The 16,515-nt window shown below is 47.2% G+C and overlaps 1 protein-coding gene across 2 annotated transcripts in view; it reads right to left on the reverse strand.

The window, feature by feature from the left end:
* FLT3 (fms related receptor tyrosine kinase 3) overlaps positions 1-2,671 on the reverse strand; it is a 126,213-nt gene extending 123,542 nt beyond the window's left edge. For both annotated transcript variants that reach the window (XM_073662475.1, XM_073662474.1), the window contains exon 1: positions 2,539-2,671. In XM_073662475.1, coding sequence (XP_073518576.1) covers positions 2,539-2,584 — 46 coding nt within the window. In that variant the 5' untranslated portion in view covers positions 2,585-2,671. The remainder of the gene's footprint in view (positions 1-2,538) is intronic.
* Positions 2,672-16,515: the final 13,844 nt, after the last annotated feature.

Genomic DNA, 16,515 nt, shown 5'->3' on the forward strand with positions numbered 1-16,515 from the left:
TCAATGCTTATTAATTTTAAGAAAACGTCTGTATAAGGGACCTCTGCATTTCTAATTTTCATAAATATAAATTAATTTCTGTCCCAAATTTGGCACATAGGTAAATCAGACACTTTAGAAGGTTGTAGGTCAGATTTCAGCTCTCTAGAAACTAGCGTTCTCGACATATTCGCCAAAAAACAAAATCACAAAAGCAAATATTCATTCACAGCCAAATGACTGGACAAATCTTCCCCAAATTTAAAAATTTGACATATAGATAAATTAAGCACTTCGGACGGTTTTACAATAGGTTTCAGCTCTCTAGAACCTGCTGTTCTAAAAAAACAAAAATGGAAGCCAAAAGAAAAGCTTAAGTTACAGCCAAGTGACTGGACCTATATGCCCCAATTTTACCACATAGGTAAATCAGGTTCTCCAGAAGGTTTCAGCTCTCTAGAACATAAAGTTCTCCAACTATTTGAAAAAACAAAACAAAAACAGAATACAAAAGCAAAGAGGTTTCAGCTCTCTAAGGCCTACCGTCATCCACATATTTGCAGAAAGACATAGTACAATAGCAAATTTTATTTCATTTTAAACCTCTTCGGTACACCGCTGGAGAGATGTAATTTCTGTGCATAAGAACTCCTAGTCCTATGCATGAAAATATAATGACACTGAAAATTAGATGAAATACAAAATTCAAGATAAAAGATGAATGGCTGCTACAGATGGATGATTAATGGCTGCTAGAGATGGATGATGAATGGCTGCTACATCCAGAAACACAGAGGGCTAGTTAGGATGAGAACTGCCCAGGCTTAAATGCCCAGTTAAAAGATGATCAGACCTCCAGTATAACCCAACATATAGCAAGTTCCAAGTCACTGGCCACCGACATGTATTGTATTCTTCTTGCAGCTGTTGCACATAGGGAAACACGGAGTTGGCGACACTCATCTTAACCTTTGTTTTTACCATGGGCATCGCACTACCAAAGACTGCAGTGGAGCACTAACCTACTATATAACTATAGTTATAGGAAGGAAATTCTCACTGAACTACTTTCTTTCAAAGGTTTAGTGGTGCACAGCCTGTGGTCTATGCTGTGGTCTGATCTCCAAATCTGATACATAAATAACTGAAATCCTGAAAAACTTTACCTGAAGATGGGATCAATGGGCACCAGGAAAAATTTGCAATTGATTCTGTTGATAAATACATTTTTGGGTTTCTAAAAAGGCAAGCCCGGCACCACAATCCAATAATACATGGTGAGGAAAATTCTGTACAATGGAATATAGCAATCTTAATCCGATAGGTATCTTAGAAAGCAAAAAAACAGATTGTCACACTTCACTTCACCCTTGACTTGTTCACCCTTGAATTCTATAGTAGTAACGGTTGATGTGGTTTTGAGCCCCCCAATTCATGTGAGGGGTGATAACCTTTGTACAGAATATGTGATCACTACATAAGCAATGGGAAATAAATAGCATTTCCAACATCATGGAGGCCAATTTTCTAGTGTTTTTTTTCCCCAGAGCTAAATCATTGGGTGAATAATGTGTGTAAAAAGGAAAATATTACTTTTATTAAAAACTTTGGATATAGTATAATTAGATATAAAGTTGATTCCTTTTCGTCCGGTGTAGGATCCTCTAATTTATGCACTTCATATCTGGTGAATTCTGTTTGGGGCACCCAAATTATTGCCAGATTATTCCTACTAAGGGCAGGTGTGGACAATTCTGTTATCAGGCCAATTATGCAAATGACACTCCGATCAAACTCTGATCAGAGTGTCAGCACAGTGTGATCCAATTCTCTTGGATGAGGAGAAGATGGAGAAAAAAATTTCTCCATCTTCTCCATAGTGGGAGACTTTGAAATTGGATGGCATTCTGATGTCATTCAAGTGCAGTCCGATGTTTTCCACTGACTCATTGACTGATATGGCTGCGTGCAATCCGAATATCGGATCGAACTTGGGCACGCAGCAATTTTATCCTTGGACAAACACTGTCCGTGGACAAAAATTGGCCCCACAGAATAACCTTGGTCCAAAAATACACCCGAACCAAAAATACGCTAGTCTGCACCTGCCCGAAAGAAAAGCAATACAATCCGTCCTACACATTTTACTAGGTAACTCGCAGAGCCGGGTTCCCATATCTGTCGAGTCCGCCAGTTGTATTATGCCTGAGCTAGATACAATTGATGACAAAGTCTTGCACATTTTGCACCATCCCAGTGGTTGCAGCCATTGTAAAAAATGCTGCAAGACAGGACCGGTCTTGAACCATTCTGATGCTCATGGAAAGATCCCATCGAAATTTAGGCAATCGATTCTGATGTCAATTTTGCCCGTCGGTGAGAAAAAAACCATGTATGGCCAGAAGTATAAGAAAGGGAGATTACTAGCGTATCTTTATGTAAAGTGCAAGGTGCAACGAACCATGGGCAAATTATATCCGTACAACTTAGATATAATACTGATAACCACTCATGCATGTACATTATGAGCCAGATAAGACCCGATGTGGTTTGCCTTACCTTGAAGCCAAGTCCTGGAGGTGCAGATATCTCTGCGTACTTGCATGGTGGCAGATCTCCCCCACACTGGTACAGTAGCAATGCCCAGCGTACAGACTAGTTACCACTCGTACTGAACTAGTAGTGTTTGTTTAGCAGCTGCACACCTACAAGCCAGCCCCCCCTGAAACCACAAACCATTATTTAAGATACTTCTTCATTTTCACTAATAGGAGAAATTACCATGAGTTATCATTAGAGACACTGAGTGATCTGTTCCTCTTAAGTGGCCACTGTCGTTTCAACTAACGTTGCATAAATCAATCATAGCATATTAAGAATATAAGAAACTTTGTAACATATCTTATCAGGGAAATCTGCTTCTTCTTTCTTCACATATGAGCCACTTTCCCTCCCTTCTTTTGCCTCCTAAACTCACAATCCACTCTCAAAAGCAGCTCAAATCCATTTTGGGCAAAGCAGGACAGACTGCCAGCACACTGAGGAGTCAGGTTACACCTCATTTTTCTATTCTATAGAGAGGGGAGGAGTGAGGAGCACTCAGCAGAGTGGGAGACCAGGCAGGCCAAGCCTCAGCATCAAACAACAGTTATACCTCACTACAGAGCTGGATTCACAGTCACACAGCTCAGTACTGCTGTTGCTGCTTCTGCCTGTGTTCTGTATATGGGAAACAACATGGCAGCTAGTCTCCACCCACAAATTCAGGGTCAACTGTAAATTAGAGATGGAGCCTGCAAAGGGAAAAACTGGAAAATAAATGCCAATTGCAAGCCATCTGATGGCCAGAAACGGTGTCATTCCTCATGAACACAGACAGCAGAGATTATTCTGAAAATGTACCTGAAACAACAGGTACTTGCTACATTATTTTTTATGCATTTCCACCCTTCCCACAGGCAAAAGCAATACTGACCATCTGGGCAACTGCATTAGGCCTCCTTCACACATCCGTGTTTCTAGTACAAGCGCTATCCGTTTTTTTCCCACGCATACCCATTATATTCTATGGTACTGTTCACATGTCTGTGTTTTTACACAAACCGTGTGTCCATGCAAAACACATGAAGACATGTCCATTTTTTTCTGGCAGCACGAATGACAAGGGCCAATACAAGTCTATGGGTCTGTGAAAAACGTGTATAGCACACAGATGGCACCTGTCTACAGTGCGTGTGCTGTCTGTGTTTAACATTGCAAAGTACAGAGAAGCTTTGCCATTTCTTTCTTTCTTTCTTTATCCATACAGGAAAAACTGATGACACACTAATGGTAAAAACTGACACACTGAAGAAAAAGTGATGGAAAACACTGCACGGGGGCTCAGTGGTTAGCACTGTTGCTTTGAAGCGCTGGGGTCCTGGTTTCAAATCCCACCAAGGACAATATCTGCAAGGAGTTTGTATCTTCTCCCCGTGTTTGTGGGTTTCCTCCGGGTTCTCCGGTTTCCTCCCACACTCCAAAGACATACTGATAGGGAATGTAGATTGTGAGCCCTAATGGGGACAGTGGTGATGTCTATACAATGCTGTAGAATTAATGGTGCTATATAAGTGAGTAAAATAAATAAAATGACACCGGTACCACTTTTTCACGTACGTATCTTATACGGATGTTTGAACGAGGCCTTAGTACACTTTTATATGCCACAAAAGTGTCAAACTCTTTTTCAAATTCTAGATTCGACCACTTGCTGAATGCTCTTAATGTTGATTGTTGAACCTTTGTAAACCTGCCAGCAATCAGCTTAGCACACTTTTCACTCTGGCCCCGTGAAAACAGGAATATGCTACATGCAAACTGAACATGGACACCTAGACGGTGTGGTTGAGCACGCACTTCTTGCCAAACCACATCCACCCACAATGGCAACACAAGTTTGAGCTTTCAGAATTCACAGAGATGATCAAGGATTTCTTATAGTCTTAGGCTGTGTTCACACGATGCGTATTTCATGCGTTTCCGCGGCGTTTTTGCAGTTGCGTAAACGCCGCGGAAACGCATGAAAAACGCATGGTAGAAGGGCAGCAATGTTCCCCAATGGAAATCCGCATGTGCTGTGCCCATGATGCGGATTTTTCCGCAGCGTTAACGCTGCGGTCAAAAATCCGCAGCATGTCAATTAATTTTGCGGAAACGCGGCGATTTCGCCGCCATTGACTTGCATTAGAACGCGCCAATTCCGCAAGACAGCATTTGTACTTGCGTAATTGGTGCGTTCTAATGTGCGGATGGTACCCGGGTGTGGAGGAGAGGAGAGTCTCATCCACACCCAGGTACCATTAAAAAAGCTGTAAAACAAGAATAAAATAAAAAATATATATATACTTACCATCTGTCGGCCCGCGCAGCGCTCCCGCTTGGTTCCCGGCACTTGCAGTGAGTTGTAGGACCTGCGGTGACGTCAGAGTCATGTGACGGGTCACGTGACGCTGACGTCGGCAGGTCTTTCAATTCAAAGTTGCCGGCAGCCGGGAGAACGGAGTGAGCAGGACAGCGCGGGCCATCAGAGGTAAGTATATACACTCTCTCGGGTCACACTGTATAAATCCATGCTGTTTGCATGGATTTATATAGTGTGACCTAGTTATCAAGCACTTTCCAGGTGATGCTAAAATCGCCTGGAAAGCGCTTGTCAATCTGCATGCGGAAACGCATGTGAATCTGCATGTGGATCCGCATGTATTCTGCAGGAAAAACGCATGCACAATCTGCATGCGTTTTTTCTGCCAGGGAGATGCAGAAATGATGCAGAAATTTTCTGCTTCATTTCTGCATCGTGTGCACATACCCTTACAGGATATAAGCCTCTCTGATCTTTTCTGCAGACTTGTCATTTAAGAGGGCAAGGTATGGCCCAGTGGCATCACGTGAGGGGAAGGGGTGGGCATCATAAGTGGTTAATCCAGTTTCCAAATTCTACTGGGGTGCAAAATTTCAGGCTCTACCCTCTGCTCCCACTGTCAAATTAGTTAGGAGGACCTCCAATGCACTGAATGTACAGTAAGCGTTGCTCTTTCTTGGATATGTGCAATGACGAATGCTCGACCAGTGTTTAAAAAACTGAATGAGTAAAGCAGCTTTTGTGATCTGTGTTGCGGCCACCAGTTTCTATGCTGAGTGCAGCAGTCAAGAAGAATTTGTCATCAGCTGCTGCTCTCTGCATAGCCAGTAACTGAGATGCCAAAGCCCTCGGTATAGTGAAGTGAGTTTTAACATCTCAGTTGCTGTCTATATCACAAACTCATCTTGACTGTGGCACTCTGCATAGGCAGCGCAGTATTCTCTATATACTTTGGTTGAAGTGGGGTTGCATGCAAACTCAGTCACCTTTCCATTCATTTGTAAAGGAATTTTCAATCGTATCAGATAATATATTCATGTAAATTTAAAGTGATCCTCCAGAATTAAAGAAGCACTCTGATCAAAGTTTTTATCCTCTTAATATATTGCAATCATCATATTATACAGCACTGTGCACTTACAATTGCTCATTTTGTCTTTCTGCCAGCTAATTCTTCTCTTTACCATTAGGTCTGTGACATCACGTGATTAAAATCAGACTAACTGAATCCTTTTAAGCTCTATGTAGAAACAGGAGGTCAATTTTCTCTGCACAAGTCATAATAACTGCAAAAGTCACTGACGGGGGGGAGGAGAGAGCAGCTGGGTCAGGAGTTGAATAAGGGGATGATAAATGCAGGGACAAGAGATTTCCTACATAGAGCAGAGAAAAGAGAATTAGCTGGTTAGAAGGGGAAAATAAGCAATTGTAAGTACACAGTACTGTATAATATGATGACTGCAATATATTAAGAGGGTAAAAAGTTGGATGGGAGGAGGAGGAGTATTTCTTTAATCTTCCTGGTGGTAAGCCGTTTGCATCCCTGTCCCTCACTGTATATAGTCACATTGTAAGTAGGTATACTAAACAATGAAATTTTTGTACAAGATTATTCTCCCCCACCAGAAAAACAAACAAACAAGTTATCCTATCCTGTGGATAGAGGTTATCTTGCTGATTGCTGGAGGTCTGACCGAAGACACCCTTAGATATCCCAAGATCTGGAATGTAGCTAGACAAAAAGGTGGGCACCACTTAAAAATAGCCAGAGGTCAACCCAATGAATATATATAACAAGCATTTAAAAGTAGAGACAAAAGATATGCAAAACACAGGGATCTTACGATAAATGTAGTAGAAAATTATCAATCTTTAATTACAACATGATAAATACAAACAATAAGAACAATTAAAAACAATTAAAAAACCCCAAGAGTATAACCGAACCCACCCAAAATGAGGCACAGGTTCCTACCCATCCCAAACAACACCAGGTGTAGTGTAAGCATAAACAGCCTATGCATTAAATCCAAACATGACGCTGTATACAAGGTCAAGACAATTAATAACCCAAATAAATGGAACAAGGGCAGCGCCGGACTGGAGTACCTGGGGCCCACCAGGAAAAAATCAATCTTGGGGCCCACCAGCACCATGCAGTTACCGTATATAGGAATAACATAAGTCCACAAACTCTTTCAAAATGAATCAACTTTATTAACCAATAAATAACCAATATAATGAATAAATAACAAACTAAAGAAACACTCCTGGCAAAAGAGGAACACTGTTATCTTATTCATATCAGTGTGTGATAAAGTGCCATAACAGAACAATAACAAGAAATACTTTCAAGGTACATTCTCTTAAAGTATAAGTGCCACAAATTGAACCTGCATCTATCTAGCATCCCAGCAGCCAGCATCATTGTAGCAGCACCAAACTTGGCCTACTGGGAAAACTTAAAGAATGCTGTAAGCATTTTGGAAGTTTGTATTGCATGTTGTCCTCTCCTCTATAATACAGTACCATTCAATTGTTAGTGAAAGGCCCAAAACAACAAATAAACACACACTAACAGTCATTCAGCAGCAAAATTACAAAAGTTTTTTTTTCAGAACTGAAGATGACATTGCATAAGTATTAATAATGTCATAGACTAAGTTCCTTGAAATGTCATACTCAATGTTCAACAGAAGGAGTGACTCTAAGAGCTCCTGTCCAATCGAAGACCTCAGACGATTTTTTACAATTTTCAGCTTTGAGAACACTCTTTCACATGAAACCTGGGTGCAAGCAAGTGTAAGAAGTGTCTCGTAAACTGCAAAAATAAGCAGCAGAATGTAAATTGTAGTCATATAAAAGTCTGTAGCAGCAGGAAAGACAGTTTTAACACGCTAACTTTTTGGTATCAATGACAACCTCTTCATCGTCCTCTATTTCATGTGCAATTTCATCCACTGGAGGGCATTGATTTTTGAGAGCAGAATAGTTTTCTTTAAAACTAACTAGCTCAACTTTAAGTTGAATAACATCAACTTCAGCCAGCGTAGCTACAGTCTGCAAAGCCTCTGATGGAATGTCAGTATAGCTAATTTGGTCAAACTGTCTGGGGTCAAAGTACGCTAGATCCCGAATCAGGTTTTTGTTTTTTGAGAATTTGTTTTCAATGCTCATTGTTGCCTGGTCAATGACAACATAAAAAAACATGATGCTGAAAACTTTTCAGGGGGTCAGAAGAAGGCTCATCCTTTGCTAACTCACCAGCCATAGTCTTTTTTCTAGCTATTCTTTTCTGTGGTAATGCTTTTTCAACAATATCATTTATTGAGTGTTCGTCAAGTGTAGAATCTACATTTTCAATAAATGAATTGACTGTTTTAATAAGGTCAGTGACGGAATCCCTGAGCCTAAGGATCTGAATTCTGGCACTTTCGATCATGCGCCATGCCTGTAAAACATCCAGTCCACGAGTTTGGAGGTAATCGGAAATCGGATTAGCAATTTCAAAAATTTGCATAAACAAAAATGCAACAAGCAAGGTTTCATACTTTGTCCACCAGTGAAGTAGATTAGTTGCCTCATTAATTGCTTTGTCATCAAAAGTTGGTGCAAGTTGAAATGTAATGCAAGCAGTACAATAGTGTGCTGTACAGTTGCCTCGATTGGTCATGGTAGGAACCAAAAATGATATGCAAAGCCCTTGGTTTGCTCCACCAGCGAGTGTCAGCAATTTTCTTAAGTCTAGACAATTTGTCATGATCTTCAGTCTGTGATCTAACATGTTGAGTCCATACACCAGATCTTTTATAGGATTCTGAGAAAAAGACAGCTGTCTTCTCTAAAAGGCCAAAGAATGATTTTACCTGATAGGCGGATTTTGTAGCATCAACAATGACCAGGTTAAGTATATGCGCATAACACCAAGTAAACACAGAGTTGCATGACATGGTCTTTATGTGGGCCTGTACACCATTGTAGCATCCACTCATATTATAGCAGCTCCATCAAAAGAGCAACCAACAATATAGGTAACACTCAAAGAAAACTTATCTAATTGTTCTTTCATTCCTGAGAAAAGATCTTGCCCAGTTGTGCTAGTGACATTAATTAGAGAAAAGAGTCTTTCATGGACCGTCCTGTCCTTCACATAACGCAAAAATTATGCTGCACTGTTCTTGAACAGAAACCTCTTGTGTGCTGTCCATTTCCACACTGAACTTAACAGCATTTTTCACATCCTGACTTATTTGGTCTTCCACCATTTTCCCCATTATTACAATTAGACTGTTGACTGAAGTCTTACTTAAAAATGTCACCAAACCACCACGTCCTTTGCTATGTGGGTGTCTTTTTTTTGCTTCTCGCTAAGGCTGTGTGCCCACGATGCGTTTTTTAAGCGTTTCCGCAGCGGCAAAAACACTGCAGAAACGCTTAAAAAATGCTTGGTAGAAGGCCTGCCATGTCCCCCAATGATAATCCGCATGTGCTGTGCACATGCTGCGGAAACTTCCGCTGCGGATTATCATTGCGGAAAAAACGCAGCACTACCAATTATTTTGCGTAAGTGCTGCGTTTTCGCCGCCATTGACTTGCATTAGAACGCGCCAATTCCACAAGACTGCATCTGTACTTGCGTAATTGGCGCGTTCTAATGTGCGGATGGTACCCGGGTGTAGAGGAGAGGAGAGTCTCATCCACACCCAGGTACCATTAAAAAAGCTGTAAAAAAAAGAATAAAATAAAAAATAAAGATTATATTCACCTTCCGACGGCCCCCGGACTCCTTCTCTGTGCTTGCCTACAAATCGCGCAGGACTGAAGGACCTGTGCTGACATCACAGTCATGTGACGGCAGGTCCTTCAGTACAGCGTACCGCGATCTGCCGGCAGCCAGCACAGGAGCGCAGCAAGACTGCAGGGGCCATCGGAAGGTAAGTATAGGTTTGTTTTTTATTTTTTGACATTCTCTCGGGTCACACTATATAAATCCATGCTGTTTGCATGGATTTATATAGTGTGACCAAGTTGTCAAGCACTTTCCAAGTGATGCTAAAATCGCTTGGAAAGTGCTTGACACCCGCATGTGGAAATGCATGTGAAGAACGCTTCACTTCCGCATGTCCCTGGCAGGAAAACGCATGTACAATCTGCATGTACAATCCGCATGCGTTTTTTTCTGCCAGGGAGATGCAGAAACGCTCAGGAAAAAAATCCTGAGCATTTCTGCATCGTGGGCACATAGCCTAATTGCCACAAAGTCATCTACATGTTGTAACGGGTCTGGGAGGCGGAACCTCTGAGCTACTATACAAGGGGGCGGTCCTTGTAAGGGAGCAGGTGGCGACCAGGCAGGCAGTCACAGCAGGTGACCGGGACAGTCTCTAGAAGAACGGGCAGGAGGTCACGGCAAGTGACCGGGGCAGTCTCTGGATGAACGGGCAGATGGTCACGGCAAGTGACCGGGGCAGTCTCTGGGTGAACGGGCAGATGGTCACGGCAAGTGACCGGGGCAGTCTCTGGGTGAACGGGCAGATGGTCACGGCAAGTGACCGGGGCAGTCTCTGGGTAAAGGGTTGGTACGACCTGTGGCGGCTGATGGTAGACGTGAGCTCCCAGGTGAGCAGGCGAGAGTCTCTGGATAAACGGGTGGTCACAGCATGTGACGGCGGAGCCTCCAGGAAGACCAACAGACAGGCGGCAGATGAGCGCTCCCAGGTGAGCGGGCAGAAGTCTCTGGACAGGCGGGTGGTCACAGCACGTGACGGCAGAGCCTCCAGGTAGGCTAGCAGACAGGCAGCAGATGAGCGCTCCCAGGTGAGCGGGCAGGAGTCACTGGACAGGCAGGTGGTCACAGCACGTGACGGCAGAGCCTCCAGGTAGGCTAGCAGGCAGGTAGCAGATGTGCGCTCCCAGGTGAGCGGGCAAGCTGGTCCATAGACAGACTGACAAGAGTTGGAAGGCAGACCGTCGGACCTCAGGCAAGCAGGCAGGTAGTTGATGTGCGCTCCCAGGTGAGCGGGCAAGCTGGTCCTTAGACAGACTGACAGGAGTAGTAAGGCAGACCGTCGGACCTCAGGCTAGCAGGCAGGTAGCAGAATATTAGGCAGGAATAAGACAGCAAGCTGGCAGGAATCTGGCAGGTATCTGGCAGGTAACTGGCAACGGGACCTGAGGGCTGAAGCAGAGTAGTGAACAGTGCAACAACATTGCTCGGGCACCTCCATTTTGGAGGAGGTGCCTTATATATGGTGAAGTCCTCCGGCCATTGGCCGGGGACTCCTTAGGACGGCGCGCGCGGCCCCTTTAAGAGGGAGGGAGAGCGCGCGCGCCCTAAGCACAGTGGCCGGGAAGGAGCGCGCGCTGCCAGCAGAGCGGGAGGAGGACGCCGGGCACGGAGCAGAGAGGTGAGGGGAACAGCGTCCCTGCCTAACAGAGGGCAGGGACGCCGGCGCTACAGTACCCCCCCCTTTAGGCCCCCCCTTTTTTAGGCCAGACAGAAATTTAGCAAGGATGAGCGGGGCATGGATGTTCTCCCGGGGCTCCCACGTTCTCTCCTCAGGACCAAACCCCTTCCAATCTACTAGAAAAAAGGTCTTTCCTCTTACCCTTTTGGTGGCAAGAATGTTCTCTACCTCAAACTCGTCCTCAGCAGAAACCGGAGCAGGAGGCGTACCTGTAGACTTGGAAAAAGAGTTAAGTACCACAGGTTTGAGGAGAGATACATGGAAGGAGTTAGGGATCCGTAAGTTGGCCGGGAGTTTCAATTTATAGGCCACCGGGTTGATCTGACTGATGACCTCCAGAGGACCGATGAACCGAGGCCCTAACTTGTAAGAAGGTATCTTGAGTCGGACATATTTAGATGAGAGCCAGACTTTATCTCCAGGACGAAATTGTGGAGGATCCAGGCGTTTTTTGTCAGCGTGTCTTTTCATCCGTTCGGACGACTGAAGGAGTGCGGATCGGGTACTCTCCCAAATGGAGGAAAATTTGCTAACGAGAGATTCCGCAGCCGGGTTGTCCACAGAGGTGGAGACAGGAAAAGGAATCCGAGGATGCTGACCGAAGACTACAAAAAACGGGGATTTGGAGGAGGATTCGCTCTCGTGATTGTTATAAGAGAACTCGGCCCATGGTAGGAGATCCACCCAGTCTGAATGATGGGCATTAACGAAGTGCCGGAGGTAACTGGTCAGGTTCTGATTGATCCGCTCCACTTGACCATTGGACTGTGGGTGGTAAGCGGAAGAGAAGTCCAGGGTGACGTCTAGCAGTTTACAAGTGGCTCTCCAGAAGCGTGAGGTGAACTGTACCCCACGATCCGACACGATGTGGAGGGGCAGGCCATGAAGACGAAAGATGTGACGAATAAAGTCTTTCGCTAGCTCGGGTGCAGACGGGAGGCCTGGCAGGGGAACGAAATGAGCCATCTTGGAGAAGCGGTCAGCGACCACCCAAATGACCGTACAACCGGCAGAGACTGGGAGGTCAGTTATAAAGTCCATTGCTATATGCTGCCAGGGGGCAGCAGGTACAGAAAGCGGAAGGAGGCGACCGGCTGGCAGATGTCTCGGAACCTTGTTGCGGGCGCAGGACACACAGGCAGAAACAAAGTCTATTACGTCCTTGTGCAGGGTAGGCCACCAGTAGTGCCGGGTAATAAGCTGGAGGGTCTTTTTCTGACCGGCGTGGCCAGCCAGTTTAGACAAGTGACCCCAGTGAAGGATCTTCTCCCGATCAGGTACTGATACGAACGTCTTTCCGGGAGGGAGACGATTTAGACTCACGGGAGCCACCTGCATTACTCTGGCGGGATCGATGATGTGTTTCGGATCTTCCTCGAGATCAGACACCAGAAAGGATCGAGACAAGGCGTCCGCCTTGACGTTTTTGTCAGCCGGGCGAAAATGAAGAACAAAATCAAAGCGAGCAAAAAACAAGGACCACCGGGCTTGGCGCGGGTTAAGTCTCTGGGCATGCTGGAGGTAAGCCAAGTTCTTGTGGTCAGTGTAAATTATTACCGGGTGAAGAGCCCCCTCGAGCAGGTAACGCCACTCCTCCAATGCCAGTTTGATGGCCAATAACTCTCGGTCTCCTATGGAATAATTGCGCTCTGAGGAGGAGAAGAGTTTAGAGAAGAAGCCGCAAGTTACCATCCTCCCGGAAGATGATTTTTGAGTAAGTACCCCTCCGGCTCCAGAGGAGGAGGCGTCAACTTCCAGGAAGAACTGCTTGTTGCCGTCCGGGCGATGCAGCACCGGGGCGGAAGAGAAGGCCTGTTTTAAGGAAAGAAAGGCCTCCTCTGCTTCGGGTGGCCACTCTTTGGGATTAGTACCCTTACGGGTGAGCGCGGAAATTGGGGCAGTCCGGGAAGAGAAGTGCGGTATGAAGAGGCGGTAGTAGTTGGCGAAGCCCAGGAACCGCTGAATGGCCTTCAACCCCTCCGGTCGAGGCCATTTCTCGATGGCAGACAGTTTCTCTGGATCCATTCGTAGGCCGGTCTGAGAAATAATGTAGCCCAAAAACGGAAGCGAGGTCTGCTCAAAGAGGCACTTCTCGTATTTAGCGAAGAGGTGATTCTGCCTGAGCCTGAGCAGGACCTGACGAACGTCCCTCCGGTGAGTCTGGAGATCCGGAGAGAAGACCAAGATGTCGTCCAGGTACACCACTACGCAGGAGTAGAGAAGGTCCCGGAAGATGTCATTGACCAACTCTTGAAAGACGGCAGGAGCGTTACAGAGACCAAAGGGCATTACCAGATATTCATAGTGGCCGTCCCGGGTGTTGAATGCCGTCTTCCATTCATCCCCCTGACGGATACGAACCAGGTTGTACGCCCCACGGAGGTCCAGTTTGGTGAAGATTCTAGCCCCCCTCAGACGATCAAATAACTCCGGAATGAGCGGAAGGGGGTACTTATTCTTCACCGTGATCTGGTTAAGGCCTCTATAGTCTATACAGGGACGGAGAGAGACGTCCTTCTTTTTGACGAAAAAGAAGCCTGCTCCCGCCGGGGAGGTAGATTTCCGGATGAATCCCCTGGCCAGATTCTCCTCAATATATTCGGACATCGACCGGGTCTCAGCAGCGGATAATGGATAAATACGCTCACGGGGAGGAGTAGTACCAGGTAACAGGTCGATAGGGCAGTCGTATGGTCTATGAGGGGGTAGTGTCTCTGCCTCCTTTTTATTAAAGACATCAGCATAAGACCAATAAGGAATCGGAAGTCCAGGTAGATTAGCTGGGGTAGGAGAAGGACGGACGGGATGGACGGGAACCAGACAGGTCTTATGGCAGTCCTGTCCACAGCGAAGGACTTCTCCGGTCTGCCAGTCAAGCACGGGTGCATGTCTCTGGAGCCAAGGTAGACCTAGCAAGAGGGCGTGAGAGAGTCCAGGCAGAACATGAAAGGAGATACTCTCAGAATGCAGCATTCCCACCTGCAGAGTAATGGATTCGGTGATGAGTTGGATGGGGCGTGGTAAGAGACCCCCATCCACGGCAGCAACAGACAAGGGTACAGCCAGAGGTTTGGTGGGGATGCGGTATTTCTCTACCAGGGACTGTGAAATAAGATTCCCGGCTGCTCCAGAGTCAAGTTGGGCTAGTTCGAAAAAACGGTTCTCCCCGCAGACAATTGAGACTGACAGCAGCAGAGATGGAGAGGATTTATTCTTGTCTAGGTCGACCTCTCTGAGCGAACCTAGACACAGGCGTTTCCCGACCTCTCCGGGCAGGCACGGATCCGGTGCTCCTTACTGCCACAGTAGAAGCAGCTCCCCTCGGCACGGCGTAAGTCCTGACGGGTTTTGACCATCTTGGTCTGGTCGACCTGCATAGGCTCAGGAGAGTGTACCTGGGGAGAGACGGATTTCTGAAAAGTAGGAGCTAGACGTGGAAACCTCCTCTCACGGGTGACCTCTTTGGCACGCTCCTGGAACCGTAGGTCAATCCGGGTGGCAAGAGTTATTAGGTCATCGAGAGTGGTAGGAATGTCCCGACCGGCAAGTTCTTCTTTAATACGGCCGGACAGACCCTCCCAGAAGACGGATAGCAGAGCGTCGTTATCCCAGGCCAGCTCCGAGGCAAGGGTACGGAACCGTATGGCATATTGGCCCACGGTGAGACTTCCCTGACGGAGGCGTAGCAGTGATGATGCGGATGAGGTCTTCCGTCCGGGTTCGTCGAAGACTTTCCGGAAAGCCATGAGAAAGGCAGGCAAGTCGGACACCAGGGGGTCTCCTCTCTCCCATAGAGGATTTAGCCAGGCCAGGGCCTCCCCGGTGAGATGGGACATGATGAAGGCAATTTTGGCCCGGTCGGAGTTAAACTGGTGGGACAGGAGTTCAAAGTGCAGGGTGCACTGATTTATGAAGCCCCGAGCCTGGGCGGAGTCGCCTCCGAAGCGAGGAGGTGCAGAAAGCCGGGGTCCGGGGTAGGATACCATGGTATTAGTGGACAGCGGAGCTGCCGGATTGCGAGTCATGGCACTGGCGGAGGTTGCTGGCGGAGCAGTCAGAGTGTCCAGGCGAGAATTGACATTCCGCAGGTGACCCAGGATGGACTCCTGTTGGGACCTCTGACGGGACAGTTCATGACACAGGTTCGAGAGCGAGGGAGCTTGGGTGCCACCGGGTTCCATGGCCCGAGCAAACTGTAACGGGTCTGGGAGGCGGAACCTCTGAGCTACTATACAAGGGGGCGGTCCTTGTAAGGGAGCGGGTGGCGACCAGGCAGGCAGTCACAGCAGGTGACCGGGACAGTCTCTAGAAGAACGGGCAGGAGGTCACGGCAAGTGACCGGGGCAGTCTCTGGATGAACGGGCAGATGGTCACGGCAAGTGACTGGGGCAGTCTCTGGGTGAACGGGCAGATGGTCACGGCAAGTGACCGGGGCAGTCTCTGGGTGAACGGGCAGATGGTCACGGCAAGTGACCGGGGCAGTCTCTGGGTAAAGGGTTGGTACGACCTGTGGCGGCTGATGGTAGACGTGAGCTCCCAGGTGAGCAGGCGAGAGTCTCTGGATAAACGGGTGGTCACAGCATGTGACGGCGGAGCCTCCAGGAAGACCAACAGACAGGCGGCAGATGAGCGCTCCCAGGTGAGCGGGCAGAAGTCTCTGGACAGGCGGGTGGTCACAGCACGTGACGGCAGAGCCTCCAGGTAGGCTAGCAGACAGGCAGCAGATGAGCGCTCCCAGGTGAGCGGGCAGGAGTCACTGGACAGGCAGGTGGTCACAGCACGTGACGGCAGAGCCTCCAGGTAGGCTAGCAGGCAGGTAGCAGATGTGCGCTCCCAGGTGAGCGGGCAAGCTGGTCCATAGACAGACTGACAAGAGTTGGACGGCAGACCGTCGGACCTCAGACAAGCAGGCAGGTAGTTGATGTGCGCTCCCAGGTGAGCGGGCAAGCTGGTCCTTAGACAGACTGACAGGAGTAGTAAGGCAGACCGTCGGACCTCAGGCTAGCAGGCAGGTAGCAGAATATTAGGCAGGAATAAGACAGCAAGCTGGCAGGAATCTGGCAGGTATCTGGCAGGTAACTGGCAACGGGACCTGAGGGCTGAAGCAGAGTAGTGAACAGTGCAACAACATTGCTCGGGCACCTCCATTTTGGAGGAGGTGCCTTA

The sequence above is a fragment of the Phyllobates terribilis genome, unplaced genomic scaffold, assembly GCF_046119375.1.
Source record: "Phyllobates terribilis strain yellow unplaced genomic scaffold, ASM4611937v1 Scaffold_2__4_contigs__length_985480577, whole genome shotgun sequence".
Lineage (NCBI taxonomy): Eukaryota > Metazoa > Chordata > Amphibia > Anura > Dendrobatidae > Phyllobates > Phyllobates terribilis.